A 16,402-nucleotide genomic window follows, 5' to 3' on the forward strand; every position below is an offset into this window, starting at 1 on the left:
TCCGTTCCTTGCAAAGGAAGTGAGTCAGGGGTGCGGCCGGGCGGGACTAGGGCTGGACAGAGGCGCCAGCCAGGGAGGCCTTTCTGGCCTGCCCAGAACCCCCTTCCAGCAGGTCAGCTCCTTTTGCAGCCCTGTGGCTCTCCCAGAACACCTGGTGATACTAAGGGCCCCTTTCCCTTGGCCCCTGGGCTCCTTGCATCTTAGTCTGACCTCCATGGACCCCCACCTTCCCCAGGACATCTCCACCTGACCCAGCAGGGCCCACTGGGACTCCAGGCTACAGTAAACAAGAGGAAAGCAGGGTCCTTTGTCCAGCTGAGTTGGGTGCCCCCAATCCCTCCCTTACTTTCCTGTCTCCTCTCTCCTCCCCCTCTTCTGAGAGGCCCCCCCCTTATTTTGTCCACCAGCCTGGATCCTCCCACATAGGACATACTGAGGCAGAAGTTCTAGAGGAACAAATTCAGAATTAACTGGGGACCCTTCCTGGCCACCTGCTTGCCGGTGCCTGATCCCCACTCCCATTCCCAGAGGAGCTTTCATGGATAGCTCTTGGCCCCTCATTGTGTAAGGAAGCTGGTCTCGTCCATGCCCAGCCCAGAAGTCCTGAGCTCCCAGGAACCAGCAGCAGCCCTTACCACCTTCTGAGGAGTGGCCAGGATGGACCTCTCTGTCTCTGGATCACTCTGGCTAACTCAGTTCTATGCCACACACAGGATCAGACAGTCCAGAGTCCCCCAGGCTCTAGGAACACCACCAAAGTCGGTCCTGCCCATGTCACCCTCTATCTACATGACAGGAATGCCAGGGCAGGAGGCTGGCTGTCCAGGCCCTGAGGTCCCACATGAGGAGTCCTTCAGGGTCACAGGCCCCCTCTTGCCTTTCTGCCTTTTCTGACACAGGGAGGACCCTGGGGCTGGGGCCTTGAGGGGCAGGTGCAACTGGCCAGGCCTGCAAGAAAGGAGCAAGCCAGTGTCCAATTGAGTCCAATGCTGGCCTCCTGCTTTTGCCAGAGGCTGACCAACCAAACCCTTTGGAGTCCAGAGCCCCACACTGGAGTGAGGAGACTCACTAGAAGGGAGTGACAGTGTTCAAGGAGCTCATGCCCCAGAGCATTCACCCCCATGGAGAAGGGGACCCTAGAATCAAACTCCCACTATGTCATCTGCCAGCCCCATCCCAACCCACCCCCGACCTGGGAGGCCTCCCCTCCCACCTACCAACCCCTCTGTAGTCCCATTGCCTGTGGACGTCATGCTGCCATTTGCAAATGCCATCTGGGTCTTCAGGCTTCTTTCTGAAAGGGCACTTCACCAGGAGACCCACTGCTTGAAGATGGGCAGCCCCCTAAATCCTCCTCTGTCTACTGCATCCCCGTGGGTGTCCCCAGGGTCATGCTCCCTGACATTCTCTTTGGTCACAGTCCTGCTGGCAATGCTACAGTCCTCCCTCCTAGTAACTTTGTTCCCCAGGGTTCTGCCAAACCCTGGGGCCCTTGGCCCCACTCCCTCATGTACTGCCTTTTCCCACCCTGCCCCCGCCACCCCGAGGCACCCCCAGCAGGACACTGTCTGCACAGCCACACTCCAGGGGCACTGGCGGAACCCAGTGCACTGACCAAGGCTGACTTCACCATAAACTCAAGAAGGCCCTTCTCACTGCCAGTGACCTGGCCAGGTGTCCACTCTATTGGCCGCTCTACCCACAGCCCTATCCTTTCCTTCCTAGCCCTCCCACCCCCTCTCCCCACAGTGCCCTGGCACCTGTACCCACCCCACCCCACCCCATGATTTGGAAGTGGATGGAGTGTCCCCCACAGGCTCCCATGTTGAAATCTGATCTCCGTCAGGAGATACTGACTTGGAAACCCTACAACTGTGCTTAGAGGTGGACCTTTGGGAAGTAATTAGGGTTAGTTAAGGTGGTCATGCTGGAGCCCCAAGATGAGGTCCCGGTGACTGAAAAGGAGAGCTGGGCACAGTGTCCCACACCTGTCATCCCAGCCCTCAGGAGGCTGAAGCAGGAGGATGGCTAGTGTGAGGCAGGCTGGGCAACTTGGCAAGACCCTGTCTCAAAATTAAAAAAAAAAAAAAGGGGGGGGGCTGTGGCTCAGTGGTAGAGCGCTCACCTAGCATGTGTGAGGCCCTGGGTTTCATCCTCAGTACCACATAAAGGTACTGTGTCCATCTACAACTAAAAAATATTTTAAAAAGCAAATAGAAAGGGTTGAGGATGTAGCTCAAGGTAGAGCACCCCTGGGTTCAGTCCTCAGTGCCACAAGAAAACAACAAGGAAACAAGGGAAGTGACTAATGAAGGCCCACATACACTCTCCCTGCCTTTTCCCAGGGCGCCCTCTGCAGCCCCAGGTCCCTGTTTTCTTATAACTCACCCCGTCTATGGGTGTCTAGCAACAGAAAACAGACAATGCTCCCCTTTGGACAGAGTCCTCCCTAGATTACCCAGATAGTCCACCTGCCTGCTCCCCTGCCCGACTAGCAATGGGCAGCAAGGCTTGATTCATTCCCAAGTGGGAAAGTTGGCAGAAACCTCCCCACACACACCTAACCCCAGAAAGAGCCAGGAAGGCTCTCCTATACCTAGACCAGTAGTCCTGCTCAGTCATGTCTTCAAGACCAGCAATGCCCAGTGGCCAGCCTATATTCCCTAAGCCACTGCCCAGCTATACAGGCTCATCTGAAGAGAACCACCCCAGAGGTGCGCCAGTGCCCTTGGGCTTGCCCTGGCCTTGTGTCCCCCATCTGTGCAGGGAGTGAGTGGCTCATCTGGACCCAAAAGACAGACACCAAGGAGCTGGTCTGTCTTAGCACCATGCAGCCTGTGAGGCCTTGAGGGGCTTCTAGCAGTCTATGCCTGGCATTCAAGGACAGTGGCCCAAGAAGGGGACCATGGACTCACAGGGCCCCCCAAGAATTCTCCATCTCTGAACTGCACCCAACCCCCAGGGCCAGCAGAGAAAAGGCTCATCTGCAGATTTACCAAAATGTCTTTTATTTACATAAGTGGAAACCTCAATGTGCACCCAATTTCCCCACTTGAGGGTCAGTCAGTGCAGCTGGGCAAGAAGCAATCTCCTCCCAGGGTAAACTGAGGCAGTACACGTGGGAGGGAGGGGCACTGCCTGCAGGGCCTCCGTCAGTCGGATGAGCACCCTGGTACCGGTGCACCAGCGGCTCAGGCCGCTGGCCAGCACACCTACTTTGGCCAAAACCATGTGCACTCCCTCCCCTCAGGCTCACCACACTCATGTCAGGCCAGGTGCTCGGGCTGAGAACTGCCAACACCAAAAGGCTGGCACTATGAAGCTCCAGGAAACTGCCAGGCCCCAGGGCAAGAGCAGGTGCCTCCCAGGACCAGCTCTAGGCAACTAAGAGGGAGGAAGGGTGCCCTACTGCACAGGCCCTGCAGCTCCCTCCCAAGGCCAGGACAGCCTCTCCCGATGACTGTCCCAGGAGGGGCCCACTCCTGAGCAGCCCTTTGGGTGCAGAGCCTCAGAGTCCAGCTGGAGCAGGCACGCTGGGGAGAGGCAGCTCCAGGGCGGGTGGCTCTGCAGCCTGGGCTGGGCTGGGCTTCCGATGGTCCAGCTGCTCCAGCTTCTCACCCAGCTGGGAGTAGAGCTCCTTCACAGCCTCTCCACTCTGCAGACAGACCCAGGTTGTGGGACCAGCAAGAACCCGCCAGCCCCGGGGCAGCCCAGAGGAAGGCCCCAGAGACCAAGCAAAGCACAGGAGGCCAGGGTCAGCATTTCCAGATGTGGAGGTCAAGCACCCACCTGGCCCGTGGGCTCCAGGGCCTTCTGCAGAGCCTCCAGCTTGGAGGGGGCTACCCTGGGGTGCAGGTGGAGGAGAAGCCGCAGTACATGCCGATGCACATTCTCCTTCCTGGAAAAGGCCAGGGCCGGTGGAGACAAGGGGCTGAGAGGAGGACACACTGCCTTCCTCCAAGGCTCAGCCCAACTGCAGGGGAAAAGCCCCTTCCAGCTCCTCCTGCTGCCCTGGAGACAGGACCCCCCAACTATACCTGGGCAACCCTTTGGCAAGTGCAGCCATGGTGCCCGACAGACCCACCTGCAGCCCCTCACCTGCCAGGCTTCTGTGCACACGAAAGTCTGGCTGGCCTGGCTTGCCCATGGCTGTGTGGCCTACCTAGGTGAGGCTGTGAGGAAGAAGCCATCGAAGAGGCTGCTGCAGAAATCCTCCAGGGCAAACTCGTCAGCCAGCAGCGCCAGGCTCCCAGTAAGCAGGTGGAGGAAGATATCGCTGAAGGCCAGGTCGCCGAAGGTTTCCACTGCAATCACAGCAGGTTGGCCTGGCCCAGCCACCACCCACCCCTTTGCCAGGGCAGACAACCTCTGCCCTGGGGCCTCCCCAGGGACTCCCAAGTACCCAGAGGTCAGAATAGGGTCCCAGGTGAGTGGGTGGTGAACTGGGGGTGGGGATGAAAACAGGGTGGCCCCTCCTGAAGGCTCTACCCAAGGGTTGAGGGCTCTGGTGAGAACCAGCCCCAAGAGAGAGAAAAACCACAGCCCAACAAGGAAAAGGCAGGAAGAGCCAAAGCACAGCCTGGAGGGAGCTCTTCCAAACCACCCAGCTATTCCTCAGGAGAAAACCAAATGCTTCCAAACCCCCTTTTTGAAGCTACTAACCCCAAAGCAGAAAAGACCATGAAGCCAACTGCAGCTAAGTCTTGCTGTACCAACACAACACAGGTACTGCCAGGCCCTGCCCGAGCAGTCCTTAGGGGCGCCGTGTGGCAGCAGTCCCACACATGCAGGGTAGCACCTGCAGCCTGGTCAGGGCATGGAGGACTGGTGCAGATGGGATGGGAACTAGATGCCATCATCCCTGAGACCTGTCAGGGCAGACCTGGCCGACACTGCCTGGACCAGTGGAGAGACGTTTCAGAGAGACACAGGCACCCCAGGGGTACCACTGTCAATGCCTAGATCTCTCCAAGCCCTGAAGCCTATGGGAGACCTGGGGGCAGGCAGGCAAGGCTCAAGGCAGCACTCAACCCCATCGACAATGCCTGCCAGATGCCACAGGAACACAGCCACCCCCAGGCATCTGACCCGAGAAGTGACAGCGAACCTGCTGAGAAGCGACCATCCTTCTTTTGTAGAGGAGCCTACAAACTGTTCAGAGTCACAGATCATGTGTCAGGGACTTCTCAGAGCTCAGAAATTCCCACAATCAGAAAATTCTAGAAAACCCACGTCCATTCTGATTCATACTAAGAACAAGAGAGCTCCTCCTGAACGTGATCAGAGCGGCACACCCCAGGGGCAGCAACGTGCTCCAAGAAAGAGAGCCCACTGCCCGTCTCAACCCACTCCAAGTAGCCAGAACCAGGTGTGAGGAAGACAGGGTGCTGAGCACACCTGGGACGAGGCAGGTCAAGGCGACTTGTAACCATGTCCCTGGAGACCTCACAATGCCAACAAGCAGCCAGCCCTTCAGCCCCCACTGCCCCCACCATTTCTCGGGTCAGATGCCTGGGGGGAGCTGTGTTCTGCTGGAGAGGCACAAGACAGGTTCCTGGGAGCCTGCAGAGGGGCCCTCTGTGCAGAACATTGGCCTGGCCCTATGAGGCTCACTGAGGACTTCTGACCCCAGAGTGGCAAGGTGGTCAGTCTGCATTGTTTTAAAACAATAAACCTGCAGCCAGAGGTCACCAAGGCCCAGTCTGAGAGGACTTAGTCAGATGGTGTCTGCACAGCCACGCCCACAGAGCTTCCTGCACACAGAAGCTGAAAGCAGGCAGCCAGCAACTGAGAGACACGCCTGTGAGCCCAGGGCAGCAAGACCCAGGACTGTCACCAAGTGGGCACAGCATGCACCTCTCCAACAGGATAGTGGCCTTATTCCTACAGGCCCAGCCAGAGCCCTCCCTCTTCCTGGCTGGGTCACCTCCTCCAAGTGGTCCTGGGGGAAGTGGGTCTACTATAATGGCCTTGGAGGGCACACTCCCTCTGCCCTCTGGGGACACAAGGAGCCACATGCCCTTCAGCAGTTAGGATAAAATAACAAGCACGGTGGTGCACACCTGTAATCCCAGTGGCTTGGGAGGCTGAGACAGGAGGATCTCGAATTCAAAGCCAGCCTCAACTAAGCAACTCAGTGAGACCCCCTGGCTCTAAATAAAATACAAAATAGGGCTGGGGATATGGCTCAGTGGTCGAGTGCCCCTGAGTTCAATCCCCGGCACCAAAAATAGATAAATAAAATAAAAGTATTGGGTCCACCTACAACTAAAAAAAAAAAAAATATTTAGGGCTGGGGATGTGGCTCAAGCGGTAGCGCGTTCGCCTAGCATGAGTGCGGCCCGGGTTCGATCCTCAGTACCACATACAAACAAAGATGCTGTGTCTGCCAATAACTAAAAAATAAATATTAAAAATTCTCTCTCTCTCTCTCTTTAAAAAAATAAAAAATAAATATTTAAAAATTAAAAGATAAAAGGTGGCTCCTACACCCCTTTATGTGGGAAAAATCACAAGACCCAAAACACAAGGCTAAGTAAGCAGCCTCTCACTTTCCTACTAAGAAAGACAAGACTGAAAGTGACAACAGCTTCAGACAAGATTGAAAGTGACAACAGCTAGGGAAGGTGGATGTGAGGGCAGGGACACAGTGGCCAGCAGCCTTCTGGGCCCCTGCCCGGCAGGATGCACGTCCAGACTCACCCAGCCCCGGCAGCAGGCGCAGGAGCGCGTTCTTGTTCCGCTGCTTGGTGATGTGCAGGACGTAGTACAGCCCCACCTCACAGGCCATGCGCTGCTCCTGCAGAAACCTGGGCAGATGGCGCCCAGGACCCGTCAGGCCCCTGCAGCACTGGCCAAGCACAGCCCGCCCTGACACGCCCTGCTGGTGCCTCGGCACCTACTTGGTGAAGCTCTCGGGAAGCGTGCTGGGGTACACGACCGGGGCCTTCTCCTCAGCTGGAAGCTTCTGGTCCACGTTGAAAGTGTGGTCGTCCACCACAAAGGACATGAGCATGGGCAAGAACCTGGTGATGAGCTCCGCCTCCTGCAGGAACAAAGGCTGTGAGTCAGCAGCCCCTGGGTCCCCAGCCTGACTCTCCCCAGTGCAGACCCCCGAGGACCCACACTGCACCCTTTCCTCGGGTCTGCCTGTCCCTTTCCAGGTGTTGCTTTGGGCACTGCGGGTTGAACCAGGGAGCTCTACCACTAAACTCACACCCAGCTCTGTTTTGCTTTTTTTGGGTGGCGGGGGCACTGGGGATGGAACCCAGGGGCACTCGACCACTGAGCCACATCCCTAGCCCTATTTTTGTATTTTACTTAGAGACAGGGTCTCACCAAATTGCTTAGCGCCTCACTTTTACTGAGGCTGGCTTTGAACTCCAATACTACTGTCTCAGCCTCCCAAGCCATGGGGATTACAGGCATGCGCCACCATGCCAGGCCCAGTTCTTTTTAGTTTTTTAGACAGGATCTCACTAAGGTACCTAGAGCCTTGCTTAAGTTGCTGAGGCTAGCCTCAAACTCAGGATCCTCCTGCCTCAGCCTCCCAAGTTGCTGGGAGTACAGGTGTGTGCAACCTAACCGGAAGGTCTGCCCACCCTTGACACTGCTCCTACTTCTGGCTTTCTGAGACTCCCACCCAGCGCTGTCTGTGGACCCCCAAACTGGCATGATTACAGCCCCTTATGGAAATGCCATGGGCCAAGTGTATAGGGAGCAGTCCACCTCCCTGTAGGTAGCCAGCCCTATCAAGACACCCCCAAAATCCCTGGTGTTTCCTAAAGGAAGCCCCCAGGAACACAGAGCTGGGACTGGAGGGGCCACCTCACCATGACTTGTAAGTAGCAGCAAAGCAAGGAAGCCAAATACCATACCATCTTGGGCTCCTTGAAGACCTGGCTGTCAATCAGGTCCCAGGCCCCCTGGCCCAGGGCCAGCAGCCTAAGCAGCAGCAGGAGGTCAGGGCTGTCCTGCGGAGAAACAGTCCTTAACAGAAGTCACCAAGGTTATGCTGTCCTCTGACCACACTCAATACTCAGTGGGATCTCTCCTGTCATGCCAGGACCCTGGGACCCCATCCAGGATCCCAACTGCCCCACTCACAGGATCAAAGCCAGCTCCACAGGTGGAGCCGTGTGTCAACACCAGGGCATGCATGCACTCACCCTGGGCAGCGTCTCCTGGCTGACAAGCTCCTGCAGGTGCCTGATGGTGCTCAGAGACAGCGTGTTGATGGCAAAGGGGTCGCAGAGGATCATGGACAGGTCCCTGAGGGAGCAGTCCTCAGCATGAACTGGGGAAGCTGTTCTGCCCCTGGCTGTCCTGCCCCTGCCTGCTGACAGTGTGCTGACCGCTGAGGGCAGCAGGGGCTGGGCAGGGAGGCTTAGGCACCACCCTGGGAGCTGCTCTCCTTCTGCATGGAGCAAGCAGATCGTACTCTGGTCCTCTCAACAAAATACACAAGGTTCGTAATTTATTCTGTTTTTTTGGACACAATATCTTTGTTTTATTTATTTACTTTTTTATAAATGTGGTGCTGAGGATCAAACCCAGGCCTTGCATAAGCTAGGCAAGCGCTCTACCGCTGAGCCACAACCCCAGCCCCTGTAATTTATTCTCAACCCATTGAAAGCTCTTTCAAACTAGAGGTGAAAAGTAAAAAAAATAAAAATTAAAAAAAAAAAACAAAACACAAGGACATGCTTTGCTTCTGAAAGCCTGGCCCAGACTGAGCTCAGTCAAGAAGCCAGAGTTCTAAGAGAAGGGTGACAGACTACATAGCAACCAGCCAGAGGACACGGGGAGCCCTCAGCCTGGAGCAGGCCCCCAACTGCAGCAGACTCCAGGCCACTGGACCCCCACCCTGGCACCCTCAAGAACATGAGCCCTGCATCTGTGCAGAGACGAAGGTGTCTGCTGCCTAAACTCCTCCCACACGATCCCGTCCTAAGCCATGGACTCAGGGGACTGGCATGGCTCCAGCTAGCAAGAGTGGGAACACAGGATGCCTTACCCCAGGACTTGCTCCTGCCCCTTCTTCACTCCATCAAGAAACCCCTGCAGCTCCCGGGCTCTCTTGCTGTCCACAAACCGCTCTCGGATACAGGCATCCAGACACCAGGTGAACTGCAGGCAGAGGGGCATCAGCAGGGCAGGACTGGACCCTCCCACAGCCAGAGGCAAGGTCTGAGACAGCTGCAGCCCTTTGCCTCCCTCGGGCACAGCACTGCCTGAGGAGCTGAGACCAGAGGCAGAGGCAGACACAGGACACAGACCCAAGCCTCACCCCAAGACCCAGGGGCCACAGGAGAAGGTGGGAAGATGCCCAGAGACAGAAAGCACCACAGAGCCCTCCTGGTGGACAAGGGACTTGCAGGAAGCAGGGGGTGTTCTTCCTGGGGACAAAAGCAGCAAGCCCCAGGACAGTGCAGGGAGGTGACCTGTCTTCTCCGTGAACCTCCCTGGTGTGCGTCAGGCACTGTAGCACTCAGAGTAGTGAGAGGCTCAAGAGGAGGACACCAAAGGTCCCTGGGAAATGGTCCCAGTGCTGCCATGCCTGGGCTCGGAGACACAGGGCAGATGAAGCCCCCTTCCTGGAACACCCTGGTACTTGCCAGTGAGAAGCCCCATGGGCTGGGGGCCAGGGAGGGCCAGAGGCCAGCTGACAAGACAGAGGAACGGGGCACTGGTATAGGGTAGCCAGGGGGGCATGCACCCAGCTGCAGCAGAGTTAGGCTAAAGGGCAGGGAGGCACCAAGACACCCAGGTCTCTGGCTCAGGCACCTGGAGGATGCCACCCTCCCTAGTGGGGTGTGCAGAGATGCCAGCACACAGCTGGCAGCTGAATGGACAGACGGCTCAAGACATGAACTTGGCACGGGTTGATGCCTGACTGGTTCCTAGAACACTGCATGCCAGGGAAGCAGCAGGGGAGGACCCCTGAAGAAGTGACCACGGAGGCCGCACCTTGTGGCAGGGGTCCACTGTGCAGATATCACCCACATCCAGATCATGCAGGGACATGAGCAGCTCGGCCCGCAGTGTGCAGTAATGCACGTTCCTGGTTCGCAGGAAGAGCGTGCGCAGGAACTGGAGCACCATGTCGTACAGCTTCACGTTCTTCCCCACCATCTGCGTCAGCTTCTGCACCACCTGGCAGGAGAGACAGGCCACTGTGCCCAGAACACCGCCCACCACCCTACACCCAGCCACCACACAGGTGGCCGAGTCCTGGGACAGCAACACTCCCTCCAGAGTGTCCTTTCTGGGCTGCTGGTGTCAGACACTGCCTCTTCTCAGGTGAAATGCTGTCACTCTGCCAGAGGTGGCAGGCTGTTTCTTAGGGTGGTGAGCCCACACCAGTCCCCATGGTTCCCTGAAAGGTCACAAGCCTATGACCTCAAGTACTTGCCTACCCGGTCAAGAGGGGCCAGGCAAGAGGCAGCACTGAGTGACATCCCAGAAGAACTCCCCTGTGGGAAGACGCAGATGGCCCTGCTGCCTTAGGGCCTACACTCAAGGCCTGCAAGGCTGGCTGCCTGATCCTCTAGGCTGTCCACCCAGCCCACATGGCTCCTGTCTCCTGTCTCCCTGTCTTCAACTGCAGCTGGAGGCTGTGTGACCTCGTCCCACCACCAGCATCCAGGGCCACAAAGCACAGGCAGAGGCCCCAGGTGTACAAAACAAACAAAATCCAATTCCCCCTTCCCGCCACTGGACGGCCAAGCAGGGACATGGGCACCTAGGCCCCTGGCACAGATAAGTCACTTCATTCCTCCTCAGGACAGCACTGGGGACCCCACTGTGCTGCCTCAGCCACCACAGAGCTCTGCTCAGCTGCTCCCTGGACGTGGTTCACTGGAACGAGGATGGACCACAGGCAACCCCTTGGCCTGAGGCTCCCTGTCACAGCACTATAAAATCACAGAGCCTCAAGAACAGACTGCGAGGAACAACAGGCCACCAACCAAATGCCACAAGACAGAGCCTCTGCCAACTTGAGCACAGACACAGATGCTGGAGAAGGGCAGAGAGGCCTATGACAGAGTAGGCCTGTGACTACGAGTCCAGCCAGCCATCAGCTGTGAAGTCAAAACAAAATAAACGTCCAGTATGTCAGGACTCTGAAAGGATGCCTTCAAATCAGGAGGAGAAAGTAAACAAGCTCAGGAGCCACGCAGTCAACGCGCGATGCTGGGGAGAAGCGGAGCCAACGGCAGGTGGCCACATAGGAGAAGCCAGGAGACCAGGAGGGAAAACATCAGGGACAAAAGCAGCCGCAGATAGAAATGTGGCTGGCCCGCCCGCCCGCCCGCCCAGTCTGAGGGAGGCTGGGCATGGCCGGGGATCTGATGCCAATGCCACTTCTCTCCAGGAGCACTGACACCGAGGTGACCCAGAGACAACCCACACAGAAACTGGGCCCCGAGGCAGCAACTCGTGGGGGTGGATGCAGCAGGGGACGGGGTAGTACCCCCTTATAGGAGGGAGAAAGGGGGTGGGAGCTGCTTCTCCTGTTCCTTTCTGCTCTTCGGACACTTTCGCACCGCAATTCTCACATGTATAAAAATGCAGCTTTTTGAAAGAAGACACTTAGGAGAAAGCAACAAATAAAGAAATCAGCACCCAGTCACCAGAAGATCCGGGAGACAGGAGGAGGGCAGGGGAGTATGGGGCAAGCTGGGGGAGGGGGAGCACTGCTCTGACAGCAATGGAATGAGAGGTTTACAAAGGACCTAACCGAGAATAAACAAGCACAAGGCAAGGGACAGAGGTCAGGGACAGCGTAAGCTACATACTCCTCCAACCCCACAGCTGCCGGTCCATGTGGCCTTGAAGTCCCACTGGAGCTACAGGCCACACTCATGGCTTTGGCACTTGAACTGTGGCAACTGAGGATGTGCTGAGGGCATGAAAGACCCACCAGATTTTAGACTCAGTGACCCCAAAATAAACATAGCTCAATGACAACACAGCTCAATGACAATCATTGACATTCAGTTACACACTGAAAGTAACTTTTTTTAATACATTAGTTTAAGAAGAAGATTAAGTTGATAGTAAACTGATGAGGCCCAAGGATGAAGGCCTGCAATCCCAGCAACGTGGGAGGCTGGCAGGAGGGAGGACCAAGCTTCAGGTTAGCCTAGTCAACGTAGCAAGACTGTCTCAAGACAAATAATAAAAAGAGCTGGGGGTGTAGCTCAGTGGTAAAACAACCCAGTTTCAATCCCCACACCACAAAAATAAAATAAATAGATCTTGTCTATATTTTCTTCATTAACCTGGGATGACTTAAATAATGTTTTATGTCTCTACTAAATGCCTATAATCCCAGCAGCTCGGGAGGCTGAGACAGGAGGATCACAAGTTCAAAGCCAGCCTTAGCAAAAACGAGGCACTAAGCAAATGAGTGAGGCCCTGTCTCTAAATAAAATACAAAATAGGACTGGGGATGTGGCTCAGTGGTTGAGTGCCCAAGTTCAATCCGTGGTACTGCCCCTGCCAAAAAAAAGAAATCAATCAAGCTGGGCATGGTTGTTTATGCCTGTGATTCAGGAACTTGGGAGGCTGAGGAAAGAGAATCACAAGTTCAAGGACAGCCTCAGCAACTTAGCAAGTCCCTAAACAATTTAGAGACCCTGTCTCAAAATTTTAAAAAAAGAGCTGAGATGTGGCTCAGTAGTTAAGTGACCCTGGGTTCAATCCCTGGTACCAGAAAAAAAAAAAGAAGAAAAAAATAAATTTAACTAAAAAAATCCCAGTATAAAAAAACAGATATCAGTTATTGTAAAAAAAAAATTATAGTTCTGGGGATTGATCCCAGGGCCTCATGCATGCTAGACAAATGTTCTACCACTGAACTACGTCCCCAGCCCAGTTATTGCAAATCTGAGTTCAGGTATAACATCAGCATTACTAATAGATGGAAACTTAAGTTCACTATTTAAGAATTCAGGGCTACGACTGTAGCTCAGTGGTAGAGTGCCCACCTTGCACATGTGAGGCACTAGGTTCGCTCCTCAGCACCAATTAAAAATAAAGATACTGTGTCCATCTACAACAAAATATTAAAAAAAAAAAAAAAAAAAGCATTCAGCCATGGGAGCTAGGGTAGAGCACTTGCCTTGCACATGTGAGGCACTGGGTTCGGTTCTCAGCACCACATATAAATAAATAAAAGTCCATTGACAACTAAAAAATATTAAAAAAAAAAAAAAAGTAGTAATAGTAGTAGAAGAAGAATTCAACCACATTAACAAACTAAAGAAAAATTTAGCTGGTAGGGATTGTGGCTCAGTGATAGAGCACTTGCCTAGCAAGTGTGAGGCCCTGGGTTTGATCCTCAGCACCACATATAAATAAGTAAATAAAATAAAGGTATGTGTCCAACTACAACTAAAAAAATAAATATTAAAAAAAAAAAGTTTAGCTGTTAGACCCTATCCCAAAACAAAAATAATTATTTTATTTTAAAGGGGTTGAAACTATAGCTTAGTGGTTAAGTGTCCCTGGGTTCAATCACCGTTACCAAAAAAAAGCAAAAAAACTTAAGGGCCAAGCAGAAGCTTTTTGGAAGTGGGGTGGGGCTGTCACTTTTCATTAAAGGCCTGCCTGTAGGCATTAATTTTGTTCCCATATAATTTCACTAAAAAGTAAAATGTACACAAACACACAACCAACCAACCTTTCAGGCCACATGTTCCAGGAACAAACCCACACACTCAAAGCCCTGTGCATGCCCTGCCTCCCCTCACCTCGCCCTGGCGTCTGGTCTTGGGGGAAGGACTAAAGAAGTTGTGCAGGACAGACAGCTCTGTGCTGAAGAGTGCACTCTCCTTCTCCAGGATATACTGTTTCAGCAGTGGGGAGACTTCATCCCCAAAGAGTGCCTGGTTGTCCTGCCAGATCTGCCGCTTCACCTCCACAGCACAGGCTCGGTACAGTTCCTTGTCAGCCATCACCAGCTTCAGCTTCTTCTCAGGAACCTAAAGGACAAAACACAAGCCCTGTACCCTCCTGCGAGTGGCACCTGTGTCCTCCAGGTCCCCCTCATGAAAACCACATTGGCCCAGCCCCATCCCATGGTCCCTATAGGTGCAGGCAGACAGACTGAATATCCACAGCTCTCTCTCACAACGAGTTGAGACCCAAGTTTTGGTCTGCATGTGGCCCACTTGAGAGAAGCTGACTCAGGCAAGCTGCTCATTAAAGCTCCCCAGAGCTAAGTAGCTACCTGCACCAAGCTGAGTCTGACTTCCATCAACCAAGGGCATGCAGGTAAGCTGGTCAAGCTGTACCTCATGGCACACTGGTCTCCCCGGAAGGGGTAGCACCAAAGCTCTCACCTTGGGCAGATGCTTCATGACACACATCACCACTGGCTGCAGAGATGGCATCTTGACCAGAGAAAAGCTCTTCTCTAGAAGATCTTCCAGCTTCTTGTACCTGCAAAGACTTGCACAACTGAGGGAGTGGGTCTCCATATGCAGGAGGCGCGGTGGGGTGGGGGTGCTCCTCACACATAGTCCTAAAGGGACCATAGAAGTTGCCCAGTCGATTCCGAGGCTGCAAGCGCGGACCGACCTTTCCTCGGCCTTCCCCTCCGAAGCGATGGCTGACACTCGCTCCAGCAGCTTGTCCCGCAGCTCATCAAACACCGACTGGTGGAACTCCAGCCGCGGCGTCCCGTGCAGGTCCAAGAAGGGAAGGGCCGACTGCAGGGAGGGCAGCAGCACGCCATTCTCGGTCTGCGGAAGCAGAGCGTCAGCGCGGTGAATTCTGCCGACCGTCCCCGCCCCTCCAACCCGGGCGGCCGCGGAGAGCAGCGCCCGCCCGACCCGCGCACCTGGAACTGCTCGATGGCCTTGAGCGGCTCGGTGCAGTTGGTCAGGGTCTCCTTTAGGTCCTCGCCGTTGGCCACGCCCAGGTCCTGCAGCCCCGCGAACATGGCCGAGGCCCCCGCCGTCGCCCGGCTCGGGGCCCCATCCCCGCACCGCTCTCCCGGCGCCGCCGCAGACGCCCCCGAAGCGCGCTCCCCCGGGCCTCGGGGGCCGCCGGAGCCGCGCTCCCCCGCCGCCTCCAGTTCGGCCAGGTCGCGCCCGCAGCGCGGCTCCGCACGGCCCGCACCGCCCACTTCCGCCCCGCACGGCCGGGGTCCGACAGCTAAACCGCTCCGGGAAAACGCCGCCGGGCCCGCACTCAGGTTCCGGGCATCTACGCGCCACCTCCACAGAGACCGAGGGACAGCCAGCGAGGGGCGGTGCCCGGGCTACGGGCGTGGCCCCGCCCACGCACGCTCGTTCCGTCTCGCTGTCGCAGTCCGCCACAGGCCTAATGGTCCTCTAATCCGAGACCACGTGTCCTGCGCGCAACTGCTGTCGGCTTGTGGATTTCAGAACCGACATTTTTCGAGGCAAATCATATATTTATAGTTACGAACAACTCTTGCTGATCTCGCAGGAGCCTCTTGACTTTATGAATATTTTTGCTTGAGGAAGTGACGCATCTCGGTCCTAGAAGCTCCCTGCCTGGGTCGCGCCAGGTGCAGCACAAGTGTAGGACACAGTGTATGACTTTCAAGCTCCCTGAAATTTGACTTTCTCCAGGCAAAACGGGAACGAAGCCCACACTACAGACTTGTTGCATACGAAAATCTAAACGTGCCTTCAGTCGTGCCCAGGGTCCCTAGCAGAGATCTGGGAGCACAGTGAGAACACAAGCCGCGTCCACCATGTTAGATTCTAATTACTGGGCTAATGTGGTTAACCCTCTTTGAACTTTGAATCAGAACCCAGGTTCATAGTGTCCCTTGTCCGTTGCAGAACACGAAGCCCATCCTGGCTGGTAGTCTCCCTGCTGCTAAGTTTGTAGGTACATGTACCCAGCATTGTCCCCAGCTCTCAGCCCTCCACCCCACCACCATGTCCTCCCCAAGTTCTGACACACCAAACACTACTCCCTTTACATGTGCCTGTGCTGCTGATGGTTGTTCTACTAGAAATTTGGCCTTCTGACTAACCTGGCATTGGTGCAGTAATCCCAGCAGCTCAGGAGGCTGAGGCAGGAAAATTGCAAGTTCAAAGCCGGTATCAGCAATTTAGCAAGAAGCTGTCTCAAATTAAAAAAAAAAAGCGGGAGGGGGGTGGTGGAGCTGGGGATGTGCTTCAGTGGTTGAGCACCCCTAGGTTCAATCCCTAGTACCCCCCTCAAAAAAAATCTTCCTACTGCTCAGCAAATATTTTTTCATACTTGAAAGCCCTTTCCTCCATGCTTCCTCCAGGAAGCTCTCCTCCCTCATCCCAACTGGAGGGGAATACTACATTCTTCCAGCTGTTACCACATGAGGCTTTGGATCCTGGGGGTGCCTGGTGGTTCAGCCCTAAGCAGGAGTCCTGTT

General features: G+C 55.2%; 1 protein-coding gene across 1 annotated transcript; it reads right to left on the bottom strand.

The window, feature by feature from the left end:
• Positions 1-2,991: 2,991 nt before the first annotated feature.
• Nelfb (negative elongation factor complex member B) lies at positions 2,992-15,053 on the bottom strand. Its single transcript, XM_076845024.2, has 13 exons — positions 14,852-15,053; positions 14,590-14,753; positions 14,352-14,451; positions 13,761-13,991; positions 9,970-10,155; positions 9,017-9,129; positions 8,169-8,271; positions 7,878-7,973; positions 6,903-7,045; positions 6,703-6,809; positions 4,163-4,304; positions 3,790-3,898; positions 2,992-3,655 (listed from the first exon to the last, which is right to left on the bottom strand). The coding sequence occupies exons 1-13, from the start codon at positions 14,951-14,953 to the stop codon at positions 3,509-3,511; spliced, it is 1,743 nt and encodes a 580-aa protein (XP_076701139.1). The 5' UTR covers positions 14,954-15,053; the 3' UTR covers positions 2,992-3,508.
• Positions 15,054-16,402: the final 1,349 nt, after the last annotated feature.

The sequence above is a fragment of the Callospermophilus lateralis genome, chromosome 2 (assembly GCF_048772815.1).
Source record: "Callospermophilus lateralis isolate mCalLat2 chromosome 2, mCalLat2.hap1, whole genome shotgun sequence".
NCBI lineage: Eukaryota > Metazoa > Chordata > Mammalia > Rodentia > Sciuridae > Callospermophilus > Callospermophilus lateralis.

What these genes read in the sequence shown, in the direction of transcription:
- Nelfb (XM_076845024.2), bottom strand. Translation starts at nt 14,953, where the DNA reads ATGTTCGCGGGGCTGCAGGACCTGGGCGTGGCCAACGGCGAGGACCTA. An exon ending in TCATGAAGCATCTGCCCAAG is followed by an intron (nt 13,992 to 14,351) that starts GTGAGAGCTTTG and finishes TTTGTCCTTTAG; the next exon opens with GTTCCTGAGAAGAAGCTGAA. An exon ending in TCTTCAAGGAGCCCAAGATG is followed by an intron (nt 7,046 to 7,877) that starts GTATGGTATTTG and finishes TTGTTCCTGCAG; the next exon opens with GAGGCGGAGCTCATCACCAG.